The sequence below is a fragment of the Taudactylus pleione genome, unplaced genomic scaffold (assembly GCF_031769625.1).
Source record: "Taudactylus pleione unplaced genomic scaffold, aTauple2 ptg002354l, whole genome shotgun sequence".
Classification (NCBI taxonomy): Eukaryota; Metazoa; Chordata; class Amphibia; order Anura; family Myobatrachidae; genus Taudactylus; species Taudactylus pleione.
In genome coordinates this window covers 96,574-124,216 of record NW_028286742.1, presented here as the reverse complement: position 1 = coordinate 124,216, position 27,643 = coordinate 96,574, and the positions used below count along the sequence as shown (strand labels likewise).

Here is a 27,643-nt window from a genome sequence, read left to right as displayed (position 1 = left end):
TCCTGTATATGCTGGATATATGTCACACAATACACTATGTATGACACATATAGTGGGTTACTGTGATCTCTGGTCCTGTATATGCTGGAATTATGACACACAATACACTATGTATGACACATATAATGGGTTACTGTGATCACTGGTCCTGTATATGCTGGAATTATGACACACAATACACTATGTATGACACATATAATGGGTTACTGTGATCACTGTTCCTGTATATGCTGGAATTATGACACACAATACACTATGTATGACACATATAATGGGTTACTGTGATCACTGGTCCTGTATATGCTGGAATTATGACACACAATACACTATGTATGACACATATAATGGGTTACTGTGATCACTGGTCCTGTATATGCTGGAATTATGACACACAATACACTATGTATGACACATATAATAGGTTACTGTGATCGCTGGTACTGTATATGCTGGAATTATGACACACAAAACACTATGTATGACACATATAATGGGTTACTGTGATCACTGGTCCTGTATATGCTGGAATTATGACACACAATACACTATGTATGACACAGATAATGGCTTACTGTGATCACTGGTCCTGTATATGCTGGAATTATGACACACAATACACTATGTATGACACATATAATGGGTTACTGTGATCGCTGGTCCTGTATATGCTGGAATTATGACACACAATACACTATGTATGACACATATAATGGGTTACTGTGATCACTGTTCCTGTATAAGCTGGAATTATGACACACAATACACTATGTATGACACAAATAATGGGTTACTGTGATCACTGGTCCTGTATATGCTGGAATTATGACACACAATACACTATGTATGACACATATAATGGGTTACTGTGATCACTGGTCCTGTATATGCTGGAATTATGACACACAATACACTATGTATGACACATATAATAGGTTACTGTGATCGCTGGTACTGTATATGCTGGAATTATGACACACAAAACACTATGTATGACACATATAATGGATTACTGTGATCACTGGTCCTGTATATGCTGGAATTATGACACACAATACACTATGTATGACACAGATAATGGCTTACTGTGATCACTGGTCCTGTATTTGCTGGAATTATGACACACAATACACTATGTATGACACATATAATGGGTTACTGTGATCGCTGGTCCTGTATATGCTGGATATATGACACACAATACACTATGTATGACACATATAATGGGTTACTGTGATCACTGGTCCTGTATATCCTGGAATTATGACACACAATACACTATGTATGACACATATAATGGGTTACTGTGATCACTGGTCCTGTATATGCTGGAATTATGACACACAATACACTATGTATGACACATATAATGGGTTACTGTGATCACTGGTCCTGTATATGCTGGAATTATGACACACAATACACTATGTATGACACATATAATAGGTTACTGTGATCGCTGGTACTGTATATGCTGGAATTATGACACACAAAACACTATGTATGACACATATAATGGATTACTGTGATCACTGGTCCTGTATATGCTGGAATTATGACACACAATACACTATGTATGACACATATAATGGGTTACTGTGATCGCTGGTCCTGTATATGCTGGATATATGACACACAATACACTATGTATGACACATATAATGGGTTACTGTGATCACTGGTCCTGTATATGCTGGAATTATGACACACAATACACTATGTATGACACATATAATGGGTTACTGTGATCACTGGTCCTGTATATGCTGGAATTATGACACAATACACTATGTATGACACATATAATGGGTTACTGTGATCTCTGGTCCTGTATATGCTGGAATTATGACACACAATACACTATGTATGACACATATAATGGGTTACTGTGATCACTGGTCCTGTATATGCTGGAATTATGACACACAATACACTATGTATGACACATATAATGGGTTACTGTGATCACTGTTCCTGTATATGCTGGAATTATGACACACAATACACTATGTATGACACATATAATGGGTTACTGTGATCACTGGTCCTGTATATGCTGGAATTATGACACACAATACACTATGTATGACACATATAATGGGTTACTGTGATCACTGGTCCTGTATATGCTGGAATTATGACACACAATACACTATGTATGACACATATAATAGGTTACTGTGATCGCTGGTACTGTATATGCTGGAATTATGACACACAAAACACTATGTATGACACATATAATGGGTTACTGTGATCACTGGTCCTGTATATGCTGGAATTATGACACACAATACACTATGTATGACACATATAATGGGTAACTGTGATCACTGGTCCTGTATATGCTGGAATTATGACACACAATACACTATGTATGACACATATAATGGGTTACTGTGATCGCTGGTCCTGTATATGCTGGATATATGACACACAATACACTATGTATGACACATATAATGGGTTACTGTGATCACTGTTCCTGTATAAGCTGGAATTATGACACACAATACACTATGTATGACACATATAATGGGTTACTGTGATCACTGGTCCTGTATATGCTGGAATTATGACACACAATACACTATGTATGACACATATAATGGGTTACTGTGATCACTGGTCCTGTATATGCTGGAATTATGACACACAATACACTATGTATGACACATATAATGGGTTACTGTGATCACTGGTCCTGTATATGCTGGAATTATGACACACAATACACTATGTATGACACATATAATGGGTTACTGTGATCACTGGTCCTGTATATGCTGGAATTATGACACACAATACACTATGTATGACACATATAATAGGTTACTGTGATCGCTGGTACTGTATATGCTGGAATTATGACACACAAAACACTATGTATGACACATATAATGGATTACTGTGATCACTGGTCCTGTATATGCTGGAATTATGACACACAATACACTATGTATGACACAGATAATGGGTTACTGTGATCGCTGGTCCTGTATATGCTGGAATTATGACACACAATACACTATGTATGACACATATAATGGGTTACTGTGATCACTGGTCCTGTATATGCTGGAATTATGACACACAATACACTATGTATGACACATATAATGGGTTACTGTGATCGCTGGTCCTGTATATGCTGGAATTATGACACAATACACTATGTATGACACATATAATGGGTTACTGTGATCTCTGGTCCTGTATATGCTGGAATTATGACACACAATATACTTTTTATGACACATATTAAAGCTGGATAACTGCTAATTATGTCCTCTTCATAGACTGGTCACACTCACTCTAAAATCAAGCATTTGGAAACCCACCTATGGAAATCCTGTGTTTGCTAGTGATAGTAATGGTGTAAATACAATGTGTGTTTTCTCTGGTTGTTCTCTAGTCATTCCATTTTGTGCCATTTATCTCCCAGAATGCAATGTGCCAGCTTCCTGCCACATTTGCCATTAGACGGCGCGTGGGTCCAAGCCGCAGCTGAATTTTCTGGCAAGATAAGAGGAAGAATCTCTCTGGTAAGAAGATCATTTGGTGGACTGAGAAATGATGTCCTAATATATGATACTGTATGTGAGGTCCTATAATAGGCTTGCAGAAGAAGGTGTCTAATTAACAAAACAGTAAATTACTCTCTTATCTCATACAATGAATGATAACCGAACCAGTTTACATGCTGATACAGGCAGTGTAAAAGTGGAGGCAACCCCTTGCCATTACCTGACTTCTAAATGTAGAAATGATCAATGCTTTAAACTAGGGGTGAGCGGGTTCGGATTTCTGAAATCCGAACCCCCCCGAGCCCCCCCGATCCGAGGCCGATCCGAGTCAGGTTCGACTGTTCCCGCCTGACTCGGATCTGAAATTGAGGCAAAACGTCATCATCCTGCCTTCCGGGTCTCGCGGGTTTTGGATCCTATATAAGGTGTAGTGTAGTGTAGTGTAGTGCTGTGCTGTGCTGTGCTGCTGTTTTCCATAGGGGCTGTGTCCACTACTTCAAAGTCCATAGGGGCTGGCTGGACTGTGTTCTGCAGTCAGTTGTCCATAGGGGCTGTGTCCATTCCAAAGTCCTGTGCAGTGTCCCAGTCCTAAAGGGGTGCTGTAGTGTTGTCCAGGGGGTGCTCTGTCCATCAGGGGTGCTCCCCCCAAATGCTAAAAAAAAAAATATTTTGTGTGTGTTTGTGAATTGTGTGCGCAGTAGCTGCACGTGCATCAACAAAGGAGCAGCGCCAAGCGTGCGCCTGTGTCCCATAAGTAAAAGGCCGGCTGGCTTGTCCGTTAAAGGGTGCTGTAACCCCCAAAAGGGCACTCAAAAAAATATATTATTTTATTTTGTTTGGTGTTTGTGAATTGTGTGCGCAGTAGCCGCACGTGCATCAACAAAGTAGTGCCAAGCGTGCGCCTGTGTCCCATAAATAAAGGGCCGGCTGGCTCATTTCTTAAAGGGTGGTGTAACCCACAAAGTGCACTACTCTCCAGCAAAAATAAAAAAATATTTTCTGTGTTTGTGTGCGCCTTAGCCGCACGTATATATCAATATAACATAAATGGAGGACCAAACTTTCTCCGATAAACATAAAATAGGGAAAGATCAAGAACCACTTCCTCCTAGTGCTGTTGCTGCTGCTGGGAGTTGTTCATCATCCCAGAGAGGAAGTAGGAACACCACTACTTTTACTAAACAATTGACCCTCCAACAGTCCCTAGCGAGGAGGATGAAGTACGACAGCAGTCATCCTGAATCAAAACGTATAACTGAGGCCTTGACTGCTATGTTGGTGTTAGACGTGCGTCCGGTATCCGCCATTAGTGCAGTGGGATTTAGACAATTGATGGAGGTAGTGTGTCCCCGGTTCCAAATCCCGTCTAAATTCCACCTGCATCCTCAAAGCAGCAGCGACAAGCGTGCGTTTGTCTGTTAAAGGGTGGTGTAACCCTCAAAGTGCGCTCCACAAACAATAAAAAAATTCTTCTTTTTTTTCTGTCTTTGTGAAATGTGTGGGCTGTAGCCGCACCTGCATCCTTAAAGCAGCAGCGACAAGCGTGCGTCTGTCTGTTAAAGGGTGGTGTAACCCTCAAAGTGTGCTCCACAAACAATAAAAAAATTATTCTTTTTTTTCTGTCTTTGGGAAATGTGTGGGCTGTAGCCGCACCTGCATCCTTAAAGCAGCAGCGACAAGCGTGCATCTGTCTGTTAAAGGGTGGTATAACCCTCAAAGTGCACTCCACAAACAATAAAAAAATTGCTACCTCGGTGCAACCTTTTGGACATAAAAACACTATTGTGAGGTGTGAGGTGTTCAGAATAGACTGGAAATGAGTGAAAATTAAGGTTATTGAGGTTAATAATAGCATAGGAGCAGAAAAACTCACAAATTCTGTGATTTTAGCTGTTTTTATGCTTTTTTTTAAAAAAATACAGATCCAAAACACAAAACCCAGAACCCAAAACACGGAAGGGTGGTTTTGGCAAAACCAATCCAGATCCAAAACACGAAGAAAGATCCAGATCCAAAACCAAAACACAAAACACGAAAAGTGGCCGGTGCACACCCCTACTTTAAATATTTGTTAAGTACCTGCAGGAGGTGCTCACCATAAAACTACATAGCAGAAAAACTTTTATATTACTAATTAGTGAGGTATATTAGAAGACTTATTTGAGGATGAGACTGAAGAGTTACAAAGAAGACTAGATAAATGAATTATTACTAATGTGTATAGAAAAATCTAGGTGAGGATAAAAAATTATGAAAATGGAAGAGTAGGTGAACAATCATTAAGGTATAAAGAAAGATCTAGGTTAGGATGAAGATGCAAAGTTATGAGGAAGAAGGGTAGGTAAATTATTATTGAGTTATATAAGACCTAGGTGAGGATGAGGATGGGGAGATATGAGGTTGAAGATGTACGGTAGATGAATGATTAGTGAGGTGTATAAGATCTAGGTGAGGGTAGAGGGTATGAGGATGAAGATGTAGATGAATGATTAGTGAGGTGTATAAGATATAGGTGAGCGTAGAGGGTATGAGGATGAAGGTGTAGGTGAATGATTAGTGAGGTGTATAAGATCTAGGTGAGGATAAGGATGGGGAGATATGAGGAGGAAGGTGTAGATGAATGATTAGTGAGGTGTATAAGATCTAGGTGAGGATGAGGATGGGGAGATATGAAGATGAAGGTGAAGGTGAATGATTAGTGAGGTGTATAAGATCTGGGTGAGGATGAGGATGGGGAGATATGAAGATGAAGGTGTAGGTGCATGATTAGTTAGGTGTATAAGATCTGGGTGAGGATGATGATGGGGAGATATTAGGATGAAGGTGTAGGTGAATGATTAGTGAGGTGTATAAGATATTGGTGAGGATGAGGAGATATGAGGATGAAGGTGTAGGTAAATGATTAGTGAGGTGTATAAGATCTGGGTGAGGATGAGGAAATATGAGGATGAAGATGTAGGTAAATGATTATTGACGTGTATAAGATCTGGGTGAGGATGAGGATGGGGAGATATGAGGATGAAGGTGTAGGTGAATTATTAGTGAGGTGTATAAGATCTGTGTGAGGATAAGGATGGGGGGATATGAGGATGAAGGTGTAGGTGAATGATTAGTGAGGTGTATAAGATCTGGGTGAGGATGAGGATGGGGAGATATGAGGATGAAGGTGTAGGTGAATGATTAGTGAGGTGTATAAGATCTGGGTGAGGATGGGGAGATATGAGGATGAAGGTGTAGATGAATGATTAGTGAGGTGTATAAGATCTGGGTGAGGATGAGGATGGGGGGATATGAGGATAAAGGTATAGGTAAATGATTAGTGAGGTGTATAAGATCTGGGTGAGGATGAGGATGGGGAGATATGAGGATGAAGTTGTAGGTAAATGATTAGTGAGGTGTATAAGATCTGGGTGAGGATGAGGATGGGGAGATATGAGGATGAATGTGTAGGTGAATGATTAGTGAGGTGTATACGATCTGGATGAGGATGGGGAGAAATGAGGATAAAGGTATAGGTAAATGATTAGTTAGGTGTATAAGATCTGGGTGAGGAAGAGGATGGGGAGATATGAGGATAAAGGTATAGGTAAATGATTAGTGAGGTGTATAAGATCTGGATGAGGATGACGAGATATGAGGATGAAGATGTAGATGAATTTTTAGTTAGGAGTGTAAGATTTAGGTGAGGATGAGGATGGTAGGTATGAGGATCAAGGAGAAAGTGATTAGTTAGCAGTATAAGATCTAGGTGAGGATGGTGGGTATGAGGATGGAGGAGAAGGTTAATGATTAGTTAGGAGTATAAGATCTAGGTGAGGATGAGGATGGTGGGTATGAGGATGCAGGTGTAGGTGAATGATTAGTTAGGAATATAAGATATAGGTGAAGATGAGGATTGTGGGTATGAGAATGGAGGAGAAGGTGAGGTGTATAACAGATCTAGCTGATAGTAGAGTTAAGGATAAATGACTTTGAGGATGAATAAAATAAGAGTATGAGAATATGAGTGTGGTGGAGATGATTATGTAAGACATAATTTTACGAAATCAATAAAATTATCTTACGTTGATTGGTAAATAAAGAAGCAGCTTGGGTAGACACGTGTTGTATGAAATTCTTGTTATAAGAAAAGTAAAGCAAGTAAAAGTGTTTGTGTTCTTTGATAATAGAGCCAGATAGTTTACCCAGATGGAGGATCTAGTGATACCACAGTTGTGGTGGATCTACAGGCACTTGCCTCTGTTCCAGAAAAGGTACAGCATACAAACCCTGCCCAATGGTCATGTCCAGATTCTGGAACTGAACAGCATCATATGTCTAGTTTTTTTGTCCCTACAGGTCACGAGCCTCGAGTGGTCCATCCGTACAGAGGACAAAGATGGAGAGATTTACAATCCATATGAGTTACCCAATCAGGTGAGGCTATCAGCTAGCACTGTAACATTAATGTACACTGGAATCACTATCACTAATAATGACTACTGATTGATAGATTATATTCTGTCATCTCATGATGAATGTTATTTGTAGAAGTGACAATCACTGCTGAAGAATTAGTGATAAGTGTCCGTTCCTCTTCTTTGCCCTCCGCTATTAGTAGATGACTCACAAATACGGTATTCTGAAGAGAATAAAGAAATTGGGGCAGCCCAGGAGAAGGGGGAGAGATGGTTAGATGGATGTTTAGTTAGTGTCATTATGTAGTTTGTCATTAAACTGGAGTTGGGAATATAGTTGGAGATAAGGAGATTGCAGAATAACCACCTAGGAACAATAGGAACAGACGTCACAGCTCACAGAAGATTCCCACAAGAGATCACAATACATAGATAACAGCCTCCGGAGAGCAGATCTGAGGCACAAACAACATCCCATTTGTGCTTCTTGTCTTTTATGGAGGCTCTTTATACTGTATATAGCTAGAATAACTCATCCATTACGGCAGCAGGAGCTAATACGTAGAGAACAGATCGTGGGGCCCATATTTAATCAGAGACTTGTGAAGGTTCTTTTTGCATATATTACACTTTTTTGTAGAGATGTGCGCGGATGCGTGTTTTGGTTCTAATTCGTCATCACGTTTTGGCTTTGGCAAAACCACCCTCAAGTGTTTTGGTTTGGATTTGGTTTAGGTTCAATTTTGGATTCCTTAAAAATTTAGAAATATTGAGGAAAAAAAATGAGAAAAAAAAAAATCCATAAAACATCTAAAATGAAGTAATGTGGACCTGTTTGCAATCCAAAACCCAAGTTCGCTTCTCTAATCAGAGCCCCGAGCTGACCACAGAACTGAACCAGGGCTTCGAACCCCAAAGTGATTCCAAACTGGGACTAAATTTGACTCAGAACCCCTAAGTTCGGGTGTATTCATATTTCAATAAAACCGACCCACACATCTCTACTTTTCTGTACATCAAACAAGCATAAAGCCCCCCATCCCCCCACATACAGTATGCCCGTGTGCAGATATTTATGCATCTTACTCTTATAAGTCTTTACAACTGTAATGCGGGAGAGGGGAGGAATGGGTCTGGTGCGCGTACAGTGAGTACAGTAAGGGCGTATTAGCATAACAGTGATACAAGTAGACCTGTCAGATACAAATACACCTATCACAAATGCTGTAGGGCTGATGATGATGATGATGATGATGATGAGATGATGATTGGCAGCTTTATTTAACCACGTCTGATTGGCTGTTGTGTGATATCCCCTCCAGGTGAGAGTACTCCATTTGTGCTTCTCCGAAGAAAATATATTTGCATCTAATTGAATTTAAGTTGCATTTGTGTTGAAATTTAATTTCAATTTATATGGTACATAGGGCGTTTATTATTTATATATGTGTCAGCTCCGGAAATCGGTAATACCGCCTTTTGCGTCCTTAGATGCCACCATTGGTTGCACCATTAATATTTGAACCAGCTGCGAAAATATGTTCCAAAACCTAACCGGGCATGAGGACGCCCACTGCTGCCTTCTCATCTGCGTATTCTGCTCCTTACCTGTGTAATCATCGGTAATATCAAATCATATCAAACGGCCATCAGCCGGCAGACTCGCCAGCTCTCCTGGCACGCAGAGAGATCTCACGCTGCGTATGATATAACAATGGTGAATTTACGCACGCCCATGTAACGAAGTTTAATTGGTCAGACATGCCTGCGGTTTTCCGACCACCCCCCGATACTTCCCCAAATGCTGACTACATGTCACTCACTTTTTCAATGGGTTCTCATATGCATGCGCAATGGAAAACAATTTATCAAACTGCGTAAAAATCGCCATTGCATCCGTCTCTGAATGAGGCCGTGTGTACATAAACACTACAGCGTCACGCCCATCAGTCATCACCCAGGAGCTCCAGCACTTTTCAAACACATTTTTGATAATGTGCATCTCAATCACAACAACAGCTTTGTACAAACCCTCTGTGTAACATCTGCGCCATATATACGTCTTTAAGGATTTTCACGCACACGCAATAGCATTAGGAAAAGAATTTACGCAACACCATGGATTGGATTTGGTGGTGACTCTGAATCAGGTCCTTTAAAAGTAATGCCACATTTCCTATTATAATAATGAATAGACCACTGTACAGTAAATCATTCACACATATTGTACAGTATCACACTGTTACTGTATATCATGCATGTCTATCATACACACATTGTACAATATAACACTGTTACTGTATACCATGCATGTGTGTCATACACACATAATGTACAGTATCACACTGTTACTGTATATCATGCATGTCTGTCATACCCCTTTTACACCAGAGCAAAAACCTGGGTTTTTGCTGGGTCTACCCGGGTCGCAGCTCAGTGTAAAAGGGTCCCTGAAATATAACCCAAGTCAACTGATCCAGCAATCCAAAGCAGGTAGCTACCAGGGTTGGACCCAGGATGGACCCGGGTAATGGTGCAGTGTAAACAGTGCAACACGGGTTATCTGACCTGGGTCATGCCTAAAATGAGCTGATTGGTGGTTGTGGGGCATTCACCTCCCAGTTTTTATGACCTCACAGGTTTAGCAGGGCAGACCTGAGTTCAGCGTGAACAGGGCTGACCTGGGAGTAACCCAGATCGAAGGTGCAGTGTAAATGGGTCTGACCTGGCTTTGACCAGGGTTGGAACCATGTCCAAAAACCCAGGTCGGACCTAGGTTTTGGTGGAAAAGAGGTATCATTCACACATATTGTACAATCTAACACTGTTACTGTATATCATGCATGTCTATCATTCACATATAGAGGGGAATTCAATTAGAGGTGAAAAGCCATATTCACCTGTTTTTTTGTGAACACATCGCCTAAAAAAAAATTCCCCAAATTCAATTCCAGGACAATTTCGCCTAAGTGGAAACAATTCTCCAAAAATGATTCTCCAATCAATAGCTGGTGAAAACAAATGCAAAATCTTTATTTTGGGGTGCAACCGTGGGGAAACAACTCAGACCCCTTGGGACAGCCCCCCAAAGGACAAATACGCCAAAAAAACAGAAACTAAAACCTAAGAACACCCCAAAAAAGACATATCATTTTTGGAGTGTAAATTTAAAAAGTGGGGGGATAAACATTAAAAGTAGCGAAAAAGACTTCTTGGGGGTCCACTAGTATGGGTCAGGTGTTTTTGGGATTGCAGGTGCATGCAGCAGGTGGATTTTTCACGTTTTTTAAAAGTTCACTTTAGAGACATAAAAACATGCTTGCACTTATTTTCAAGCACCCCAAATTTGACAGGAATTCTTATTTTCACCAAAAACTACAGCTTTATGCTATTCTTCACCACTTTTACAAAAACGCTAATAGCAAGCAATTTACACAACTTAAGTACACAAAATAGCTTTATTAGGGCTATTAGTACACATCTATACTGATTCCCTATGTTAGTGCATCTTTTTCTGGGGTACAGACTGATTTCCCCAATTCTTTCAATACTTTTCACCTGTTCCGTATTCGCCTGTTTTGCAATTGAATTAGGCGAAAAGTGGGGACGGGCACGGAATAAATTCGCCTCTGAAACAGGCGAATGAAGCGAACAGTCGGACAGGTGAAAACTTCGCCTCTAATTGAATATGGCTCATAATGTATAGTATCATACTGTTATTGGATATCATACATGCCTATCATTCACCCATATTATACAGTATGTCTATCATTCACACATATTGTACAGTATCACACTGTTCCTGTATATCATGCATGTTTATCATTCACACATATTGTACAGTATCAGACTGTTATTGTATATCATGCATGTCCATCATTCACACATAGTGTACAGTATCACAATGTTACTGTATATCATGCATATCTATCATTCAGACATATTGTACAGTATCACACTGTTACTGTATATAATGCATGCCTGTCATTCACACATAATGTACATAATCACAATGTTACTGTATATCATGCATATCTATCATTCAGACATATTGTACAGTATCACACTGTTACTGTATATAATGCATGCCTGTCATTCACACATAATGTACAGAATCACAATGTTACTGTATATCATGCATATCTATCATTCAGACATATTGTACAGTATCACACTGTTACTGTATATAATGCATGCCTATCATTCACACATATTGTACAGTATCACACTGCTACTGTATATCATTCATGTCTATCATTCACACATTGTACAGTATTATATTGTTACTGTATTATCATTCACACATTGTACAGTATCATACTGTTATTGTATATCATGCATGTCTGTCATTCACACATATTGTACAATATAACACTGTTACTGTATATCATGTATGTCCATCATTCACACATTGTACAGTATAACACCATTACTGTATATCATGCATGTCTATCATTCACACATTGTACAGTATCACACTGTTACTGTATATCATGCATGTCTATCATTCACACATTGTACAGTATCACATTGTTACTTTATATCATGCATATATATCATTCAGACATATTGTACAGTATCACACTGTTACTGTATATAATGCATGCCTGTCATTCACACATATTGTACAGTATCACACTGTTATTGTATATCATACATGTCTGTCATTCACACATATTGTACAGTATCACATTGTTACTGTATATGATGCATGTCTATCATTCACACATTGTACAGTATCACACTGTTACTGTATATCATGCATATGTATCATTCACATTGTACAGTATCACACTGTTACTGTATATCATTCATGTCTATCATTCACACATTGTAGAGTATCACACTGTTACTGTATTATCATTCACACATATTGTACAGTATCACACTGATACTGTATATCATGCATGTCTATCATTCACACATTGTTCAATATCACACTGTTACTGTATATCATGCATGTCTATCATTCACACATTGTACAGTATTATACTGTTACTGTATTATCATTCACACATATTGTACAGTATCACACCATTACTGTATATCATGCATGTCTATCATTCACACATTGTACAGTATCACACTGTTACTGTATATCATGCATTTTTATCATTCACACATATTGTACAGTATAACACTTACTGTAAATCATGCATGTCTATCATTCACATATAATGTACAGTATCACACTGTTATTGAAGATAATGCATGTCTATCATTCACACATTTTGTACACAATCACACTGTTTCTGTATACCATGCATGTCTATCATTCACACATAATTTACAGTATCACATTGTATTGAAATTGAATATCATACATGTCTATCATTCACACATATTGTACAGTATCACACTGTTATTGTATATCATGCATGTCTATTATTCACCATATTATACAGTATCACACTGTTACTGTAGATCATGCATGTCGGTCATTCACACATATTGTACAATATTACACTGTTACTGTATGTCCTGCATGTCCATCATTCACACATAATGTACAGTATCAAAATGTTACTGTATATCATGCATATCTATCATTCAGACATATTGTACAGTATCACACTGTTACTGTATATAATGCATGCCTATCATTCACACATAATGTACAGAATCACAATGTTACTGTATATCATGCATATCTATCATTCAGACATATTGTACAGTATCACATTGTTACTGTATATAATGCATGCCTGTCATTCACACATATTGTACAGTATCACACTGTTTTATATATCATACATGTCTGTCATTCATACATATTGTACAGTATCACACTGGTACTGTATATCATTCATATCAATCATTCACACATTGTACAGTATTATATTGTTACTGTATTATCATTCACACATTGTACAGTATCATACTGTTATTGTATATCATGCATGTCTGTCATTCACACATTGTACAGTATCACGCTGTTACTGTATATCATGCATGTCTGTCATTCACACATATTGTACAATATAACACTGTTACTGTACATCATGCATGTCCATCATTCACACATTGTACAGTATCACACCATTACTGTATATCATGCATGTCTATCATTCACACATTGTACAGTATCACAATGTTACTGTATATAATGCATGCCTGTCATTCACACATTGTACAGTATCACAATGTTACTGTATATAATGCATGCCTGTCATTCACACATATTTTACAGTATCACGCTGTTATTGTATATCATACATGTCTATCATTCACACATATTGTACAGTATTGCATTGTTACTGTATATCATGCATGTCTATCATTCACACATTGTACAGTATCACACTGTTATTGAAGATAATGCATGTCTATCATTCACACATAATTTACAGTATCACATTGTATTGAATATCATACATGTCTATCATTCACACATATTGTACAGTATCACACTGTTATTGCATATCATGCATGTCTATTATTCACCATATTATACAGTATCACACTGTTACTGTATACCATGCATGTCCATCATTCACACATATTGTACAGTATCACACTGTTACTGTAGATCATGCATGTCTGTCATTCACACATATTGTACAATATTACACTGTTACTGTATGTCCTGCATGTCCATCATTCACACATAATGTACAGTATCAAAATGTTACTGTATATCATGCATATCTATCATTCAGACATATTGTACAGTATCACACTGTTACTGTATATAATGCATGCCTGTCATTCACACATATTGTACAGTATCACACTGTTTTATATATCATACATGTCTGTCATTCATACATATTGTACAGTATCACACTGGTACTGTATATCATTCATATCAATCATTCACACATTGTACAGTATTATATTGTTACTGTATTATCATTCACACATTGTACAGTATCATACTGTTATTGTATATCATGCATGTCTGTCATTCACACATATTGTACAATATAACACTGTTACTGTATATCACGCATGTCCATCATTCACACATTGTACAGTATCACAATGTTACTGTATATAATGCATGCCTGTCATTCACACATATTGTACAGTATCACGCTGTTATTGTATATCATACATGTCTATCATTCACACATATTGTACAGTATTGCATTGTTACTGTATATCATGCATGTCTATCATTCACACAATGTACAGTATCACACTGTTACTGTATATCATGCATATCTATCATTCAGACATATTGTACAGTATCACAATGTTACTGTATATAATGCATGCCTGTCATTCACACATATTGTACAGTATCACACTGTTATTGTATATCATACATGTCTGTCATTCACACATATTGTACAGTATTACATTGTTACTGTATTATCATTCACACATATTGTACAGTATCACACCATTACTGTATATCATGCATGTCTATCATTCACACATTGTACAGTATTACACTGTTATTGGTGTACAGTTATTAGAGCTCACACACATTTTGTTGGTCTAGAGGATCTATATGTTTGGTTTTTATTTAAATATATAAGTTCATTTGGTACATTAAGAGAAAATGTAAAAAAAACCATATCATTAAATACACAGATGGGTTTTGTGCTCTCCCAGGCTGGACTTTATATAATATTACAGGAGTACACCATCACTGATATGCCGTATGGCAGGTGTGTTACTCATTCACAAGCACCATGCTCCATCTGTATCTTTATGTACAAGCACAGTAGTCAGAGAGATCAGGTGACTGGTGAATGCCACAGTATTGCTCTGTTTTATCTTTCAAACCCAGACCAGGTCAGCATGATAGATTTCATGTGCCTGATATGTGGCCCCTTGCTACTTATGGAGGGGACACACATTACATAGCAGCAAATTGTATCTGGTTAGTCTCTGAGCTCACATCCAGCCCCGTCCAGACCTCCACGCTCTCACCTCTGGTCTTTTTCCTGTCTCCTCTCTCTAGGTTGGAAACTGGTCATGGTGCACTTCTCAGAGCCCTCAACACTGTAGAGTGGGAGATCTGATGGGAAAACATGGACTTATAAGTCCTGGGAACAATGTGTTGGTGACGGATCTCAATCTACCTCTGGCCAGGGAATTCACAGGTATAGTTATATCTCACCGAAAGTCTCAAACAGTACAGCTCCTTCCCACAGATATCAGACAAGAACAGTACAGCTCCTTCCCACAGATATCAGACAAGAACAGTGCAGGGACTTCCCACAGATATCTGACAAGAACAGTACGGGAACTTCTGGGACCACTGACCCAGGCCTATTTCTCATAAAGGACGGGATGTACTAAAAGCAATTTCCCATATGTACCAAGCTGCGAAATGCGATACTTTCCTAAGCATGGACCCGTTAGGTAACACCAGCTATAGACGGCAATGCCTATTAGAAGCTTATGGGTTTCCCTTTGTAATGATCCCTGAGAGGGATCCATCGCATGTGCAGAAGGACAGCTCTTTTTGGAAGATCTGTCCTCTGCAATCTTAGTTTACTCATCATTCTAAGTGCATACCGGTGTCATTAACATTGCAATGCACCTGATAAGTGGTGGGATGTACCGCATCCAAAATGTAATCCATTGTGATTATCTATTTATTATGTGCCAAAGTTATGGGAAGAACCGGTGCACATTGCTCAGTTAATCCTAATAATGACCTACAGTATATGCGCAGGACGGCTCAATGTAGAGTTAGATGCAATTTGGGTGTAAATGCTCCACATCACATATATGAGTCTAATTGAGCTGGAATACAGTAGGTTGGCGATATCCAGGTTTTTTTCTATAATTGTGCAGAATTATTTCTGTATAACTAAGTGCAGAGAAAGCTGTCACCTCTGCAGTACATGGGGAGCGCCTGCCCCCGTACTCTACACTATGACCAGAATTGTGATAAGGCTTCAGCAATGCAATTCCTATGGTGAATACTACTACATAGACACAAGCAAAGGAAAGAGGAGCAGGTGCACTGACACAGGCCACGTCTGATCTTTGTAGTTGTGTACACACGCTCTAGTGCTACATTTAGTAACTAATCCTAAGAGAGGTCACTTCTATAACAAGTCTCCCTTCTGTTGTGTTAGTCATCGGGAGGAGGATAACATTACGATGGGACAACCTGGAACTCTCCTCGCCCATCCGTCCTGATGTCCCTGTCACATCGTTACTGCTCCAGAAGGTGACACCATTTAACAGGTAAGCACAATGAATTGATTTACATATACAGAATGAAATATAAAATATCACCCCTCTCGGCTATATCCTTAGCCTTGATACGAGTGGCGTTATAGATGGCAGGGCTTAAGGTTTAAGGAATAATATAGAGGCCATTTGTATTGGTGATCAGAATGTACAGTCTATTTACTAAGTCTTGGATGTAGATAAAGTGAATGGAGATCACCATGCCATGACACAGGCTGCATTTGAAAAATGACAGTTAGGAGCTGGATGGCTGGTACTTTATCTCCAAGGGTTAGTAAATAGACCTCTATATACTCTAAATGTGGTCTTTGTGCCTACACATAGTAGCTGAGTATCGCTCAGCTTCCACAGCGACAGCTATAAATAAGAGTTACTCATTGCCCTGGAGGCGACAGTTCCACACTACCGGGCATTAGCCGAGGCATCCACAGAACAGGAAGCCAGATGATGTCCCAATTACACTGCTTTTAAAGCGATATGGCAGCTGATATAACAAGAAATGTGCGCCGACCCCCGTGTTTTGGTTTTGGATCTGTATCTCCTTGCGTTTTGGATTTGGATTTGGTTTTGCCAAACTGCCCCTTGCGTGTTTTTTTTTGGATCGGTATTTCTTAAAACATTTTTATAAAATCTGTTAAAATCACATAATTTGTTGTTTTTTTTCCTACAGTATTATTGACCTCAATAACATTAATTCCACTTGTTTCCAGTCAATTTTGACCACTTCACAATATTGTTTTCATACAGTTTAGGCCCCAAATTGGCACCAAGCTAGCTGTCTGACTAAGTGAAGTGGCAGCAGTGGGTGGCAGAAACACATGGCAGTTCAACTTCCAATATGGCACATCAGGAAACAAATTAATTTTTTTTATTCAAGAGGTCTGAGGGAGTTGGGGTATGTATGTAGTTGAAGGCAGGGACAGGAAGGGTTGATTGGTAGTAATTAATTTTTTTGTTCCAAAGCAAATTTATGAGGGAGGAGGGGAGGCATTTACAAAAATATTTTACTCATTCACATCAGTCCTTGCCCAAGAAGAATTCTTGAGTGCTATGCCTGCTGCTGCTGTGAGTGGATTTTCATCCCAGAAGGGGACCAGGAAGACTACTAATAGTGTTTTCAAAAACAATTGACTGTTAAACAATCCTTTGCAAAGATTCCACTTCACTCGAAAAGTTTTTCCCAACCTGTATAGGGATATTAAACTTAATTATTAGCCTTCAAGAATGCCATTGTACCCATTGTCCACTTAACCACAGATATGTGGACAAGCCGAACAGAGCAAATGCAAGATTTAAGATTTAAGTTTTAAGTCTTACGATGTTTCTTTCTAGTGAATCCTTGAGCACTATGCCTGCTGCTGATGGGAGTGGATTTTCATCCCAGAAGGGGACCAGGAAGACTAAAGCTGGCTACACATCTAAAGATTATCTGTCCAACCAGCCAACTAGTTGATTGGTTGGAATGAAAATCTGGTAAGGTATAAAAGCAAATAACAATCAGCAATTTGCTCCCAAACCCCGGAAAATGGGCAAAAACTGTTGTTTGAACAAATTTTTTAGATCAAACATTTAACAAAGTTGTCTGAACGACCATTTTCATCTGTTTTCTGGCATTTAGGAGCAAATTACTGATCATCATTTGCTTCCATACCTTACCAGATTTTCATTCCAACCAATCAACTAGTTGGCTGGTTGGACAGATAATCTTTAGATGTGTGGGCAGCTTAATAGTAGTGCTTTCAAAAAACAATTGACTGTTAAACAATCCTTTGCAAAGATTCAACTTTACTAGAAAAGCATTTCCCAACCTGTACAGGGACACTAAAAAAAACTTAATTAGTGGCCTCCAAAATGCCGCTGTACTTGAGCACTATGCCTGCTGATGCTGCTGGGAGTGGATTTTCATCCCAGAATGGATGAAGATATTGGGGTATATTTACTAATGTGCGGGTTTTTAGAAGTGGAGATGTTGCTCATAGCAACCAATCAGATTCTACTTTACATTTATCTAGCACCTTCTAGAAGATAATAGCTAGCATCTTATTGGTTGCTATGGGCAACATCTCCACTTCTAAAAACCCGCACTTTAGTAAACTTACCCCATTGTGTCTTTCTTCCCAACAGACACTGATCTGAAGAGATGCAAAATGCTGTTGGTAATCAAATTGTCAGCTCAAGTGGCACGTGATGCAGTGGTGGCTTCTCCTTCAGTTTCTCCAGCAAGTGCATCTGCTGAGAAAAACTAAACTTCCCCAGAAATATTCCACTGGTAATGCAGATGAGTCAACACAACCAAGTTTTTTTGTATTGTACCCAGGCATGACAATGGGCTTTTCCTTATCATGGGCAGCAACTGTTCATCCATTGGTGCCTAATTTACACAAAGAACATCCTCATCAACAACATCCTCATCAACATCCTCATCATCAACATCCTCATTAGCGTCAGCCACACAAATATCCTGCTCATCCTGGTGCACTTCTACAGAAGCATCCTTGATTTCTATGTCAGGATGTTCACTTGTGCTTACATCATCATAAGTGGGAGATCCACCAGTCATAAATAAAGGCCAAAACCTTAGCCTTTCCTTGCCACTTCATGTGGTGAAACTGGCATCTTGCCAAATGTTATGACTTTCTGCAGCTAACTTTCCCTTTGATGTTTTCTTCTTTACCACTGTAAAAGATTGGTTCTTGATTTAGATGCCCTTAATTAAGCCCTGTATGCCCTTAGGCATTGGCTTTAGTAGATGATGTAGATATACTAGTATTGTCATGACTGATGGCACTGGCAGCAGCTCCAGCACTAGTATGTGGTTCCTGCTCTCCTCTCAAGTCTCAACTGATCGTTATTCATATCAACCAACACGAATGAAGTTGGGTACAGCACACATGTCAATTTGTACCAATTTTAAATATTACACTGTGGTATCAATAATCTACAGACAAACTCACAAGACTTTTATCAATAGGAAAAGAATAACACACTGCACTGCCACTTACAGTGTCACAGGATTATTTATGAATAAGAATAACACACTGCACTACCACTTACAGTGTCACAAGATTATATTTTATGAATAAGAATAACACACTGTGCTATGACTTTTAGTTGTCACAATACGTGGATGATAAACTGCAATCTGGCTGGCAGTGTCAGCAAACAATAATAGCGTAGCTAAGTTGCTAACACATACAAATTTTTTTTGTTTTTGTGGATTGATGTATTGATATTGTTAATTTTATTTTGTTCACACTGGGGAAGAGCAGCCCCTTGATGAACAACACAGATAGCACCCCTTTTTGATGGACAACAAAGCACCCCTGCCAAGTGCGGACAGACCAACTGCAGAGTCACAAATACGTGGACGATAAACTGTGTCAGTGTCACTGTACAATAATAGTGCAGCTAAGTTGCTAACGCACACACACACACAAAAAAAAGCACTTTTTTAAACTGGGAAGAGCACCCCAGAGCACCCCCCTGGACAACACAGGACCCCTTTATGGACTGCAGCCCTAGCCTGATGGACAGGACAACAACACAGCAGCAGCCACAGTTAATGGACAGGACAAGTGACACAGCAGCTGCAGCACCCACTGAAGGAAGCCCCCCTTTATATACTGCAGCCTAAGCCCCTTTATGGACAACACAGCAGCAGCCTTCAGCCCAAGACCCTGACTGGACACACACACTGAGTGACTGACAGTGACTGACAATGTCTGCTGGCTTCTCTCTCTACAGCCATTGTGAAAATGGAGCCGATTGCGGGGACCTTTACTTAATCTAAAACCCACGAGAATCCGACAGCGGGAGGATGATGTTTTGCCTTGGTTTGAGATCCGAGTCACGTGGGAGCACTAGAGCCTAGCTCGATTTTCACCTCGGAGCTGGAAGTTCGTGTGGGTCAGGTTCTCAGAGAACCGGACACTCATTTTTAGATATAACATACATATTACATCTAGCCCTCCCCAGAAAATAATGATAGCTCCATTCATGTTCAGATTAGCATATGTCTTGTTACAGGTCAGCATTCCAGGAAGCTGTGTCTCTCGCTCTGAATGTCCCACCATGGAAAGTTACACTGTTACCTGATGTTCAAGATAATAACACACCGTGTCACCGGGTGACCTTCTTCATTATCGGTATTTTGATGATTGATTGTATGTTGTAATCTGATACAGCTTTCCTGGTTGTCTCTCTTATCCTTCTCTACCCTGCTCCTCCCACTATACCTGTGGCTTCCTGCTACCTCCATTCCCCTTCTCACATCATTTCATTGCCTTTGTCACATGCTGTTCTGTCCTCACTGACACATCATTCATGCCCTGATATACTCTGTGCTGCTGGGGACCTTTCTCCCCCCACTATATAACTCTCAGTCTGTGGTTTCCTGCTGCTTCCATTCCTCTCCTCACATAATGTGCTTTACCTTTATGTGCTTTACCATTATGTGCTTTACCTTTTATATGCTTTACCTTTATGTGCTTTAACATTATGTGCTTTACCTTTATGTGCTTAAACATTATGTGCTTTAACATTATGTGCTTTAACATTATGTGCTTTACCTTTATGTGCTTTACCTTTATGTGCTTTACCATTATGTGTTTTACAATTATGTGCTTTACCTTTATGTGCTTCACCTTTATGTGCTTTACCATTATGTGCTTTAACATTATGTGCTTTACCTTTATGTGCTTTACCATTATGTGCTTTAACATTATGTGCTTTACCTTTATGTGTTTTACCATTATGTGCTTTACCTTTATGTGCTTCACCTTTATGTGCTTTACCATTATGTGCTTTACCATTATGGGCTTCACCATTATGTGCTTCACCTTTATGTGCTTTAACATTATGTGCTTTACCATTATGTGCTTTACCTTTATGTGCTTTACCTTTATGTGCTTTACCTTTATGTGCTTTACCTTTATGTGCTTTAACATTATGTGCTTTACCTTTATGTGCTTAAACATTATGTGCTTTAACATTATGTGCTTTAACATTATGTGCTTTACCTTTATGTGCTTTACCTTTATGTGCTTTACCATTATGTGTTTTACAATTATGTGCTTTACCTTTATGTGCTTCACCTTTATGTGCTTTACCATTATGTGCTTTAACATTATGTGCTTTACCTTTATGTGCTTTACCATTATGTGCTTTAACATTATGTGCTTTACCTTTATGTGCTTTAACATTATGTGCTTTACCTTTATGTGCTTTAACATTATGTGCTTTACCTTTATGTGCTTTACCATTAAGTGTTTTACCATTATGTGCTTTACCTTTATGTGCTTCACCTTTATGTGCTTTAACATTATGTGCTTTACCTTTATGTGCTTCACCTTTATGTGCTTTACCATTATGTGCTTTACCTTTATGTGCTTTACCATTATGTGCTTCACCATTATGTGCTTCACCTTTATGTGCTTTACTATTATGTGCTTTACCATTATGTGCTTTACCTTTATGTGCTTTACCATTATGTGCTTCACCATTATGTGCTTCACCTTTATGTGCTTTACCATTATGTGCTTTACCTTTATGTGCTTTAACATTATGTGATTTACCATTATGTGCTTTATCTTTATGTGCTTTACCTTTATGTGCTTTACCTTTATGTGCTTTACCATTATGTGCTTCACCATTATGTGCTTCACCTTTATGTGCTTTACCATTATGTGCTTTACCATTATGTGCTTTACCATTATGTGCTTTACCTTTATGTGCTTTACCATTAAGTGCTTTACCTTTGTTTGCTTTAACATTATGATTAATCTTACAGTGGCAACACAGTTAATGCTCTAAATATCATGACTGTCTTGTCAGCATTCTACTATCATCATTATGTTGTTGACATTTAACTACATCTGAGACATCCCATTTACCCCAGGCTGATATTCCTGGCTGGGCCAATATGCTATAGGTATCACCTTTACTTGTGTATCAATGCCTATGTCCCTACAGTGTGTAATCCTATTTCCATGCCATAAACTCCTTTCCTGCCCACAAAACAAGTGGCATATGGGTGGAATCAGAATCGGATGGGTCTACTGTTGTGGCAGGATGGACAGAAGTAGAGTAGGTGATAGTGACACCATGGAGGCCCTTACAATATACAGTACGCCTCTCACTGGCAACTAGTCATTATTATATATTGAGACTAATCTATTTTGAACTGGGAAAATATGATTTCTTTCTGTGTTCAGGGGAAATGTTGCCCCATATGGTTACAGTAATGCTGGGTACACATTAGATGATATGTCGTCCGATAGAGCTGCATTGGATGACATATCATAGTGTAGGCCTGACTTAGCAAGGATCGCAAAGAAGAGATTGCTCGTACCTGGCCGCTGCGACAATATGTTAATGAATGCATACGCACGGCAATCGCAACACAAGATGCAGATGCCCAGCACCACATAAAGCAGCCCACCTCCCTTTACTCTATGCTGGATCAGTACGCAGGCTAGCAAAAACATTGGGAACCATCAAACCCATACGCAAGACTGTGGTAGCTTTGACCAGCCGCAGGATTGTGGCAGCTTCCTGTGTACAATGAGACATACAGCTGCGTATTCCACTGCACAACTTAATTATGCACACCCCTGTAACGCCGTTCAGACACCCAGGCATGGCTGTGTATGCCCCACCACCCCCCGTCACCACCCACAAATGGTACTTCCTGTCAATCAACATCAGAGGTATCTCCATGCTAATTGCGTATGCCATGTGATCCCTTACTTGATTGCAATGACTGGCTCGCGCACGTACATTGAGATGCACACATATGCGCAGAGACGCAACATCAGCCAATTGTGAGTGAATTCTTACTTGCGATCCTTGCTGAATCAGGCCCAGTGTACCCTCAATGTCACTCACGATGCGTGCTCCCGGGCCTTGTCTGTGATTGCCCGTCGGACTGGCATGCAGGTCCAATGGGCGACATTGTTAGCGAGGGTCATGCTGCACTCATAGAGCCCTTAGCCATCATTCAGTTTTGGGTTTGCAGAGAATACTAGTAATAATAATAATACTGAGATTCTTTGTATTGTATAAAGCTATTGTTATGCTTATAGTATCTGTACTGGCCAGTCCTACAACATATCTGTGGCATGAACACCTTCCATACTGTACATACTGTACCATACTGTGCCATACCATACCATACTGTAAATACTGTGCCATACTGTATATACTGTGCCATACTGTACCATACTGTATATACTGTACCATATTGTACCATACTGTACAATACTGTACATAAAGTACCATACTGTGCCATATTATACATACTGTGCCATACTGTACATAAAGTACCATACTGTGCCATACTATGCCATACTATGCCATACTGTACCATACTGTATATACTGTGCCATATTGTACATACTATGCCATACTGTGCCATACTGTATATACTGTACCATACTGTATATACTGTACCATACTGTGCCATATTGTACCATACTGTACAATACTGTACATAAAGTACCATACTGTGCCATACAATGCCATACTGTACCACACTGTGCCATACTGTACCACACTGTGCCATACTGTACATCACTGTGCATACTGAACCATAGTGAGCCATACTGTGCATACTTTACATACTGTGCCATACTATGACATACTGTAGATACTGAGTTATACTGTGCATTCTGTACATAGTGAGCCATACTGTACATACTGTGCCATATTGTGCCATATTGTGCCATACTGTACTTACTGTGCCATACTGAGCCATATTGTGCCATACTGTACATACTGTACATACTGAGCCATACAGTACCACACTGTACATCACTGTGCATACTGTACATACTGTGTCATATTGTGCCATACTGGCCATACCGTACATGCTGTGCCATACTGTGCATACTGTGCCATATTGTGCCATACTTTGCCATACTGTGCTATACTGTACATATTGTACATACTGTGCCATCCTGAGCCATACTGTACCACATTGTACATCACTGTGTATACTGTACATACTGAGCCATACTGTACATACTGTGCCATATTGTGCCATACTGGCCATACTGTACATACTGTGCCATCCTGAGCCATACTGTACCACATTGTACATCACTGTGTATACTGTACATACTGAGCCATACTGTACATACTGTGCCATATTGTGCCATACTGGCCATACTGTACATACTGTGCCATCCTGAGCCATACTGTACCACATTGTACATCACTGTGTATACTGTACATACTGAGCCATACTGTACATACTGTGCCATATTGTGCCATACTGGCCATACTGTACATACTGTGCCATATTGTGCCATACTGACCATACTGTACATACTGTGCCATATTGTACATACTGAGCCATACTGTACATACTGTGCCATACTGTACCACACTGTACATCACTGTGCATACTGTACATACTGTGCCATATTGTGCCATACTGTGCCATATTGTACATGCTGAGCCATACTGAGCCATACTGAGCCATACTGAGCCATACTGTGTCATACTTAGTCATACTGAGCCATACTGTATATACTGTACATACTGTGCCATACTGAGCCATACTGTACATACTGAGCCATACTGAGCCATACTGTACATACTGAGCCATACTGAGCCATACTGTACATACTGAGCCATACTGTACCACACTGTACATCACTGTGCTTACTGTACATACTGAGCCATACTGTACATACTGTGCCATATTGTGCCATAATGTGCCATATTGTACATACTGAGCCATACTGTACCACACTGTACATCACTGTGCATACTGAGCCATACTAAGCCATACTGTATATACTGTACATACTGAGCCATACTGAGCAATACTGAGCCATACTGTACATACTGAGCCATACTGTACATACTGAGCAATACTGTGTCATATTGTACATACTGAGCCATACTGTGCCATACTGTACATACTGTACCACATTGTACATCACTGTGTATACTGTACATACTGTGCCATCCTGAGCCATACTGTACCACATTGTACATCACTGTGTATACTGTACATACTGAGCCATACTGTGCCATACTGAGCCATAATGTACATACTGTGCCATACTGTGCCATACTGAGCCATAATGTACATACTGTGCCATACTGAGCCATACTGAGCCATACCATACATACTGTGCCTTTCTGTACATACTGTGCCATATTGTGCCATACTGTGCCATATTGTGCCATACTGGCCATACTGTGCCATATTGAGCCATACTGTACATACTGTGCCATATTGAGACATACTGTACATACTGTGCCATACTGTGCCATACCGTACATACTGTGCCATACTGTACATACTGTGCCATATTGTACATACTGAGCCATACAGTACCACAGTGTACACCACTGTGCATACTGAGCCATACTGTACCACACTGTACATCACTGTGCACACTGAGCCATACTGTGCCATACTGTGCCATACTGAGCCATACTGAGCCATACCGTAAATACTGTGCCATTCTGTACATACTGTGCCATATTGTGCCATACTACATACTGTGCCATATTGTGCCATACTGACCATACTGTGCCATATTGAGCCATACTGTACATACTGTGCCATACTGAGCCATACAGTACATACTGTGCCATACTGAGCCATACCGTACATACTGTGCCATACTGTACATTCTGTGCCATATTGTACATACTGAGCCACACAGTACCACACTGTACATCACTGTGCATACTGTACATACTGAGCCATACTGTACCACACTGTACATCACTGTGCATACTGTACATACTGTGCCATACTGAGCCATACTGTGTCATATTGTGCCATACTGGCCATACCGTACATGCTGTGCCATACTGTGCATACTGTGCCCTACTGTACATACTGAGCCATACTTTACCATACTGTGCATACTGTACCATACTAAGCCATACTGTACATACTGTGCCATATTGTGCCATACTTTGCCATACTGTGCTATACTGTACATACTGTGCCATATTGTGCCATACTTTGCCATACTGTGCTATACTGTACATACTGTGCCATATTGTACATACTGAGCCATACTGTAGTACACTGTACATACTGAGCCATACTGTACATCACTGTACATACTGTTCCATACTGTACATACTGAGCCATACTGAGCCATACTGTACATACTGTGCCATCCTGAGCCATACTGTACCACATTGTACATCACTGTGTATACTGTACATACTGAGCCATACTGTACATACTGTGCCATATTGTGCCATACTGGCCATACTGTACATACTGAGCCATACTGTACATACTGCGCCATACTGACCATACTGTACATACTGTGCCATATTGTACATACTGAGCCATACTGTGCCATACTGTACATACTGTGCCATATTGTACATACTGTGCCATACTGTACCACACTGTACATCACTGTACATACTGTACATACTGTGCCATATTGTGCCATACTGTGCCATATTGTACATGCTGAGCCATACTGTGTCATACTGAGCCATACTGAGCCATACTGTGTCATACTGTGTCATACTGAGCCATACTGTATATACTGTACATACTGTGCCATACTG

General features: G+C 39.7%; 1 protein-coding gene across 1 annotated transcript in view; it reads left to right on the top strand.

Moving 5' to 3' along the window:
- Positions 1 to 3,442: 3,442 nt before the first annotated feature.
- LOC148431376 (uncharacterized) overlaps positions 3,443 to 27,643 on the top strand; it is a gene marked incomplete at its 5' end in the record, with an annotated part of 63,320 nt that continues 39,119 nt past the window's right edge. The window contains 6 exons of the mRNA XM_088466043.1: positions 3,443 to 3,542; positions 7,694 to 7,777; positions 7,863 to 7,940; positions 15,837 to 15,978; positions 16,966 to 17,077; positions 21,110 to 21,228. Coding sequence (XP_088322169.1) covers positions 3,443 to 3,542; positions 7,694 to 7,777; positions 7,863 to 7,940; positions 15,837 to 15,978; positions 16,966 to 17,077; positions 21,110 to 21,228 — 635 coding nt within the window. The remainder of the gene's footprint in view (positions 3,543 to 7,693; positions 7,778 to 7,862; positions 7,941 to 15,836; positions 15,979 to 16,965; positions 17,078 to 21,109; positions 21,229 to 27,643) is intronic.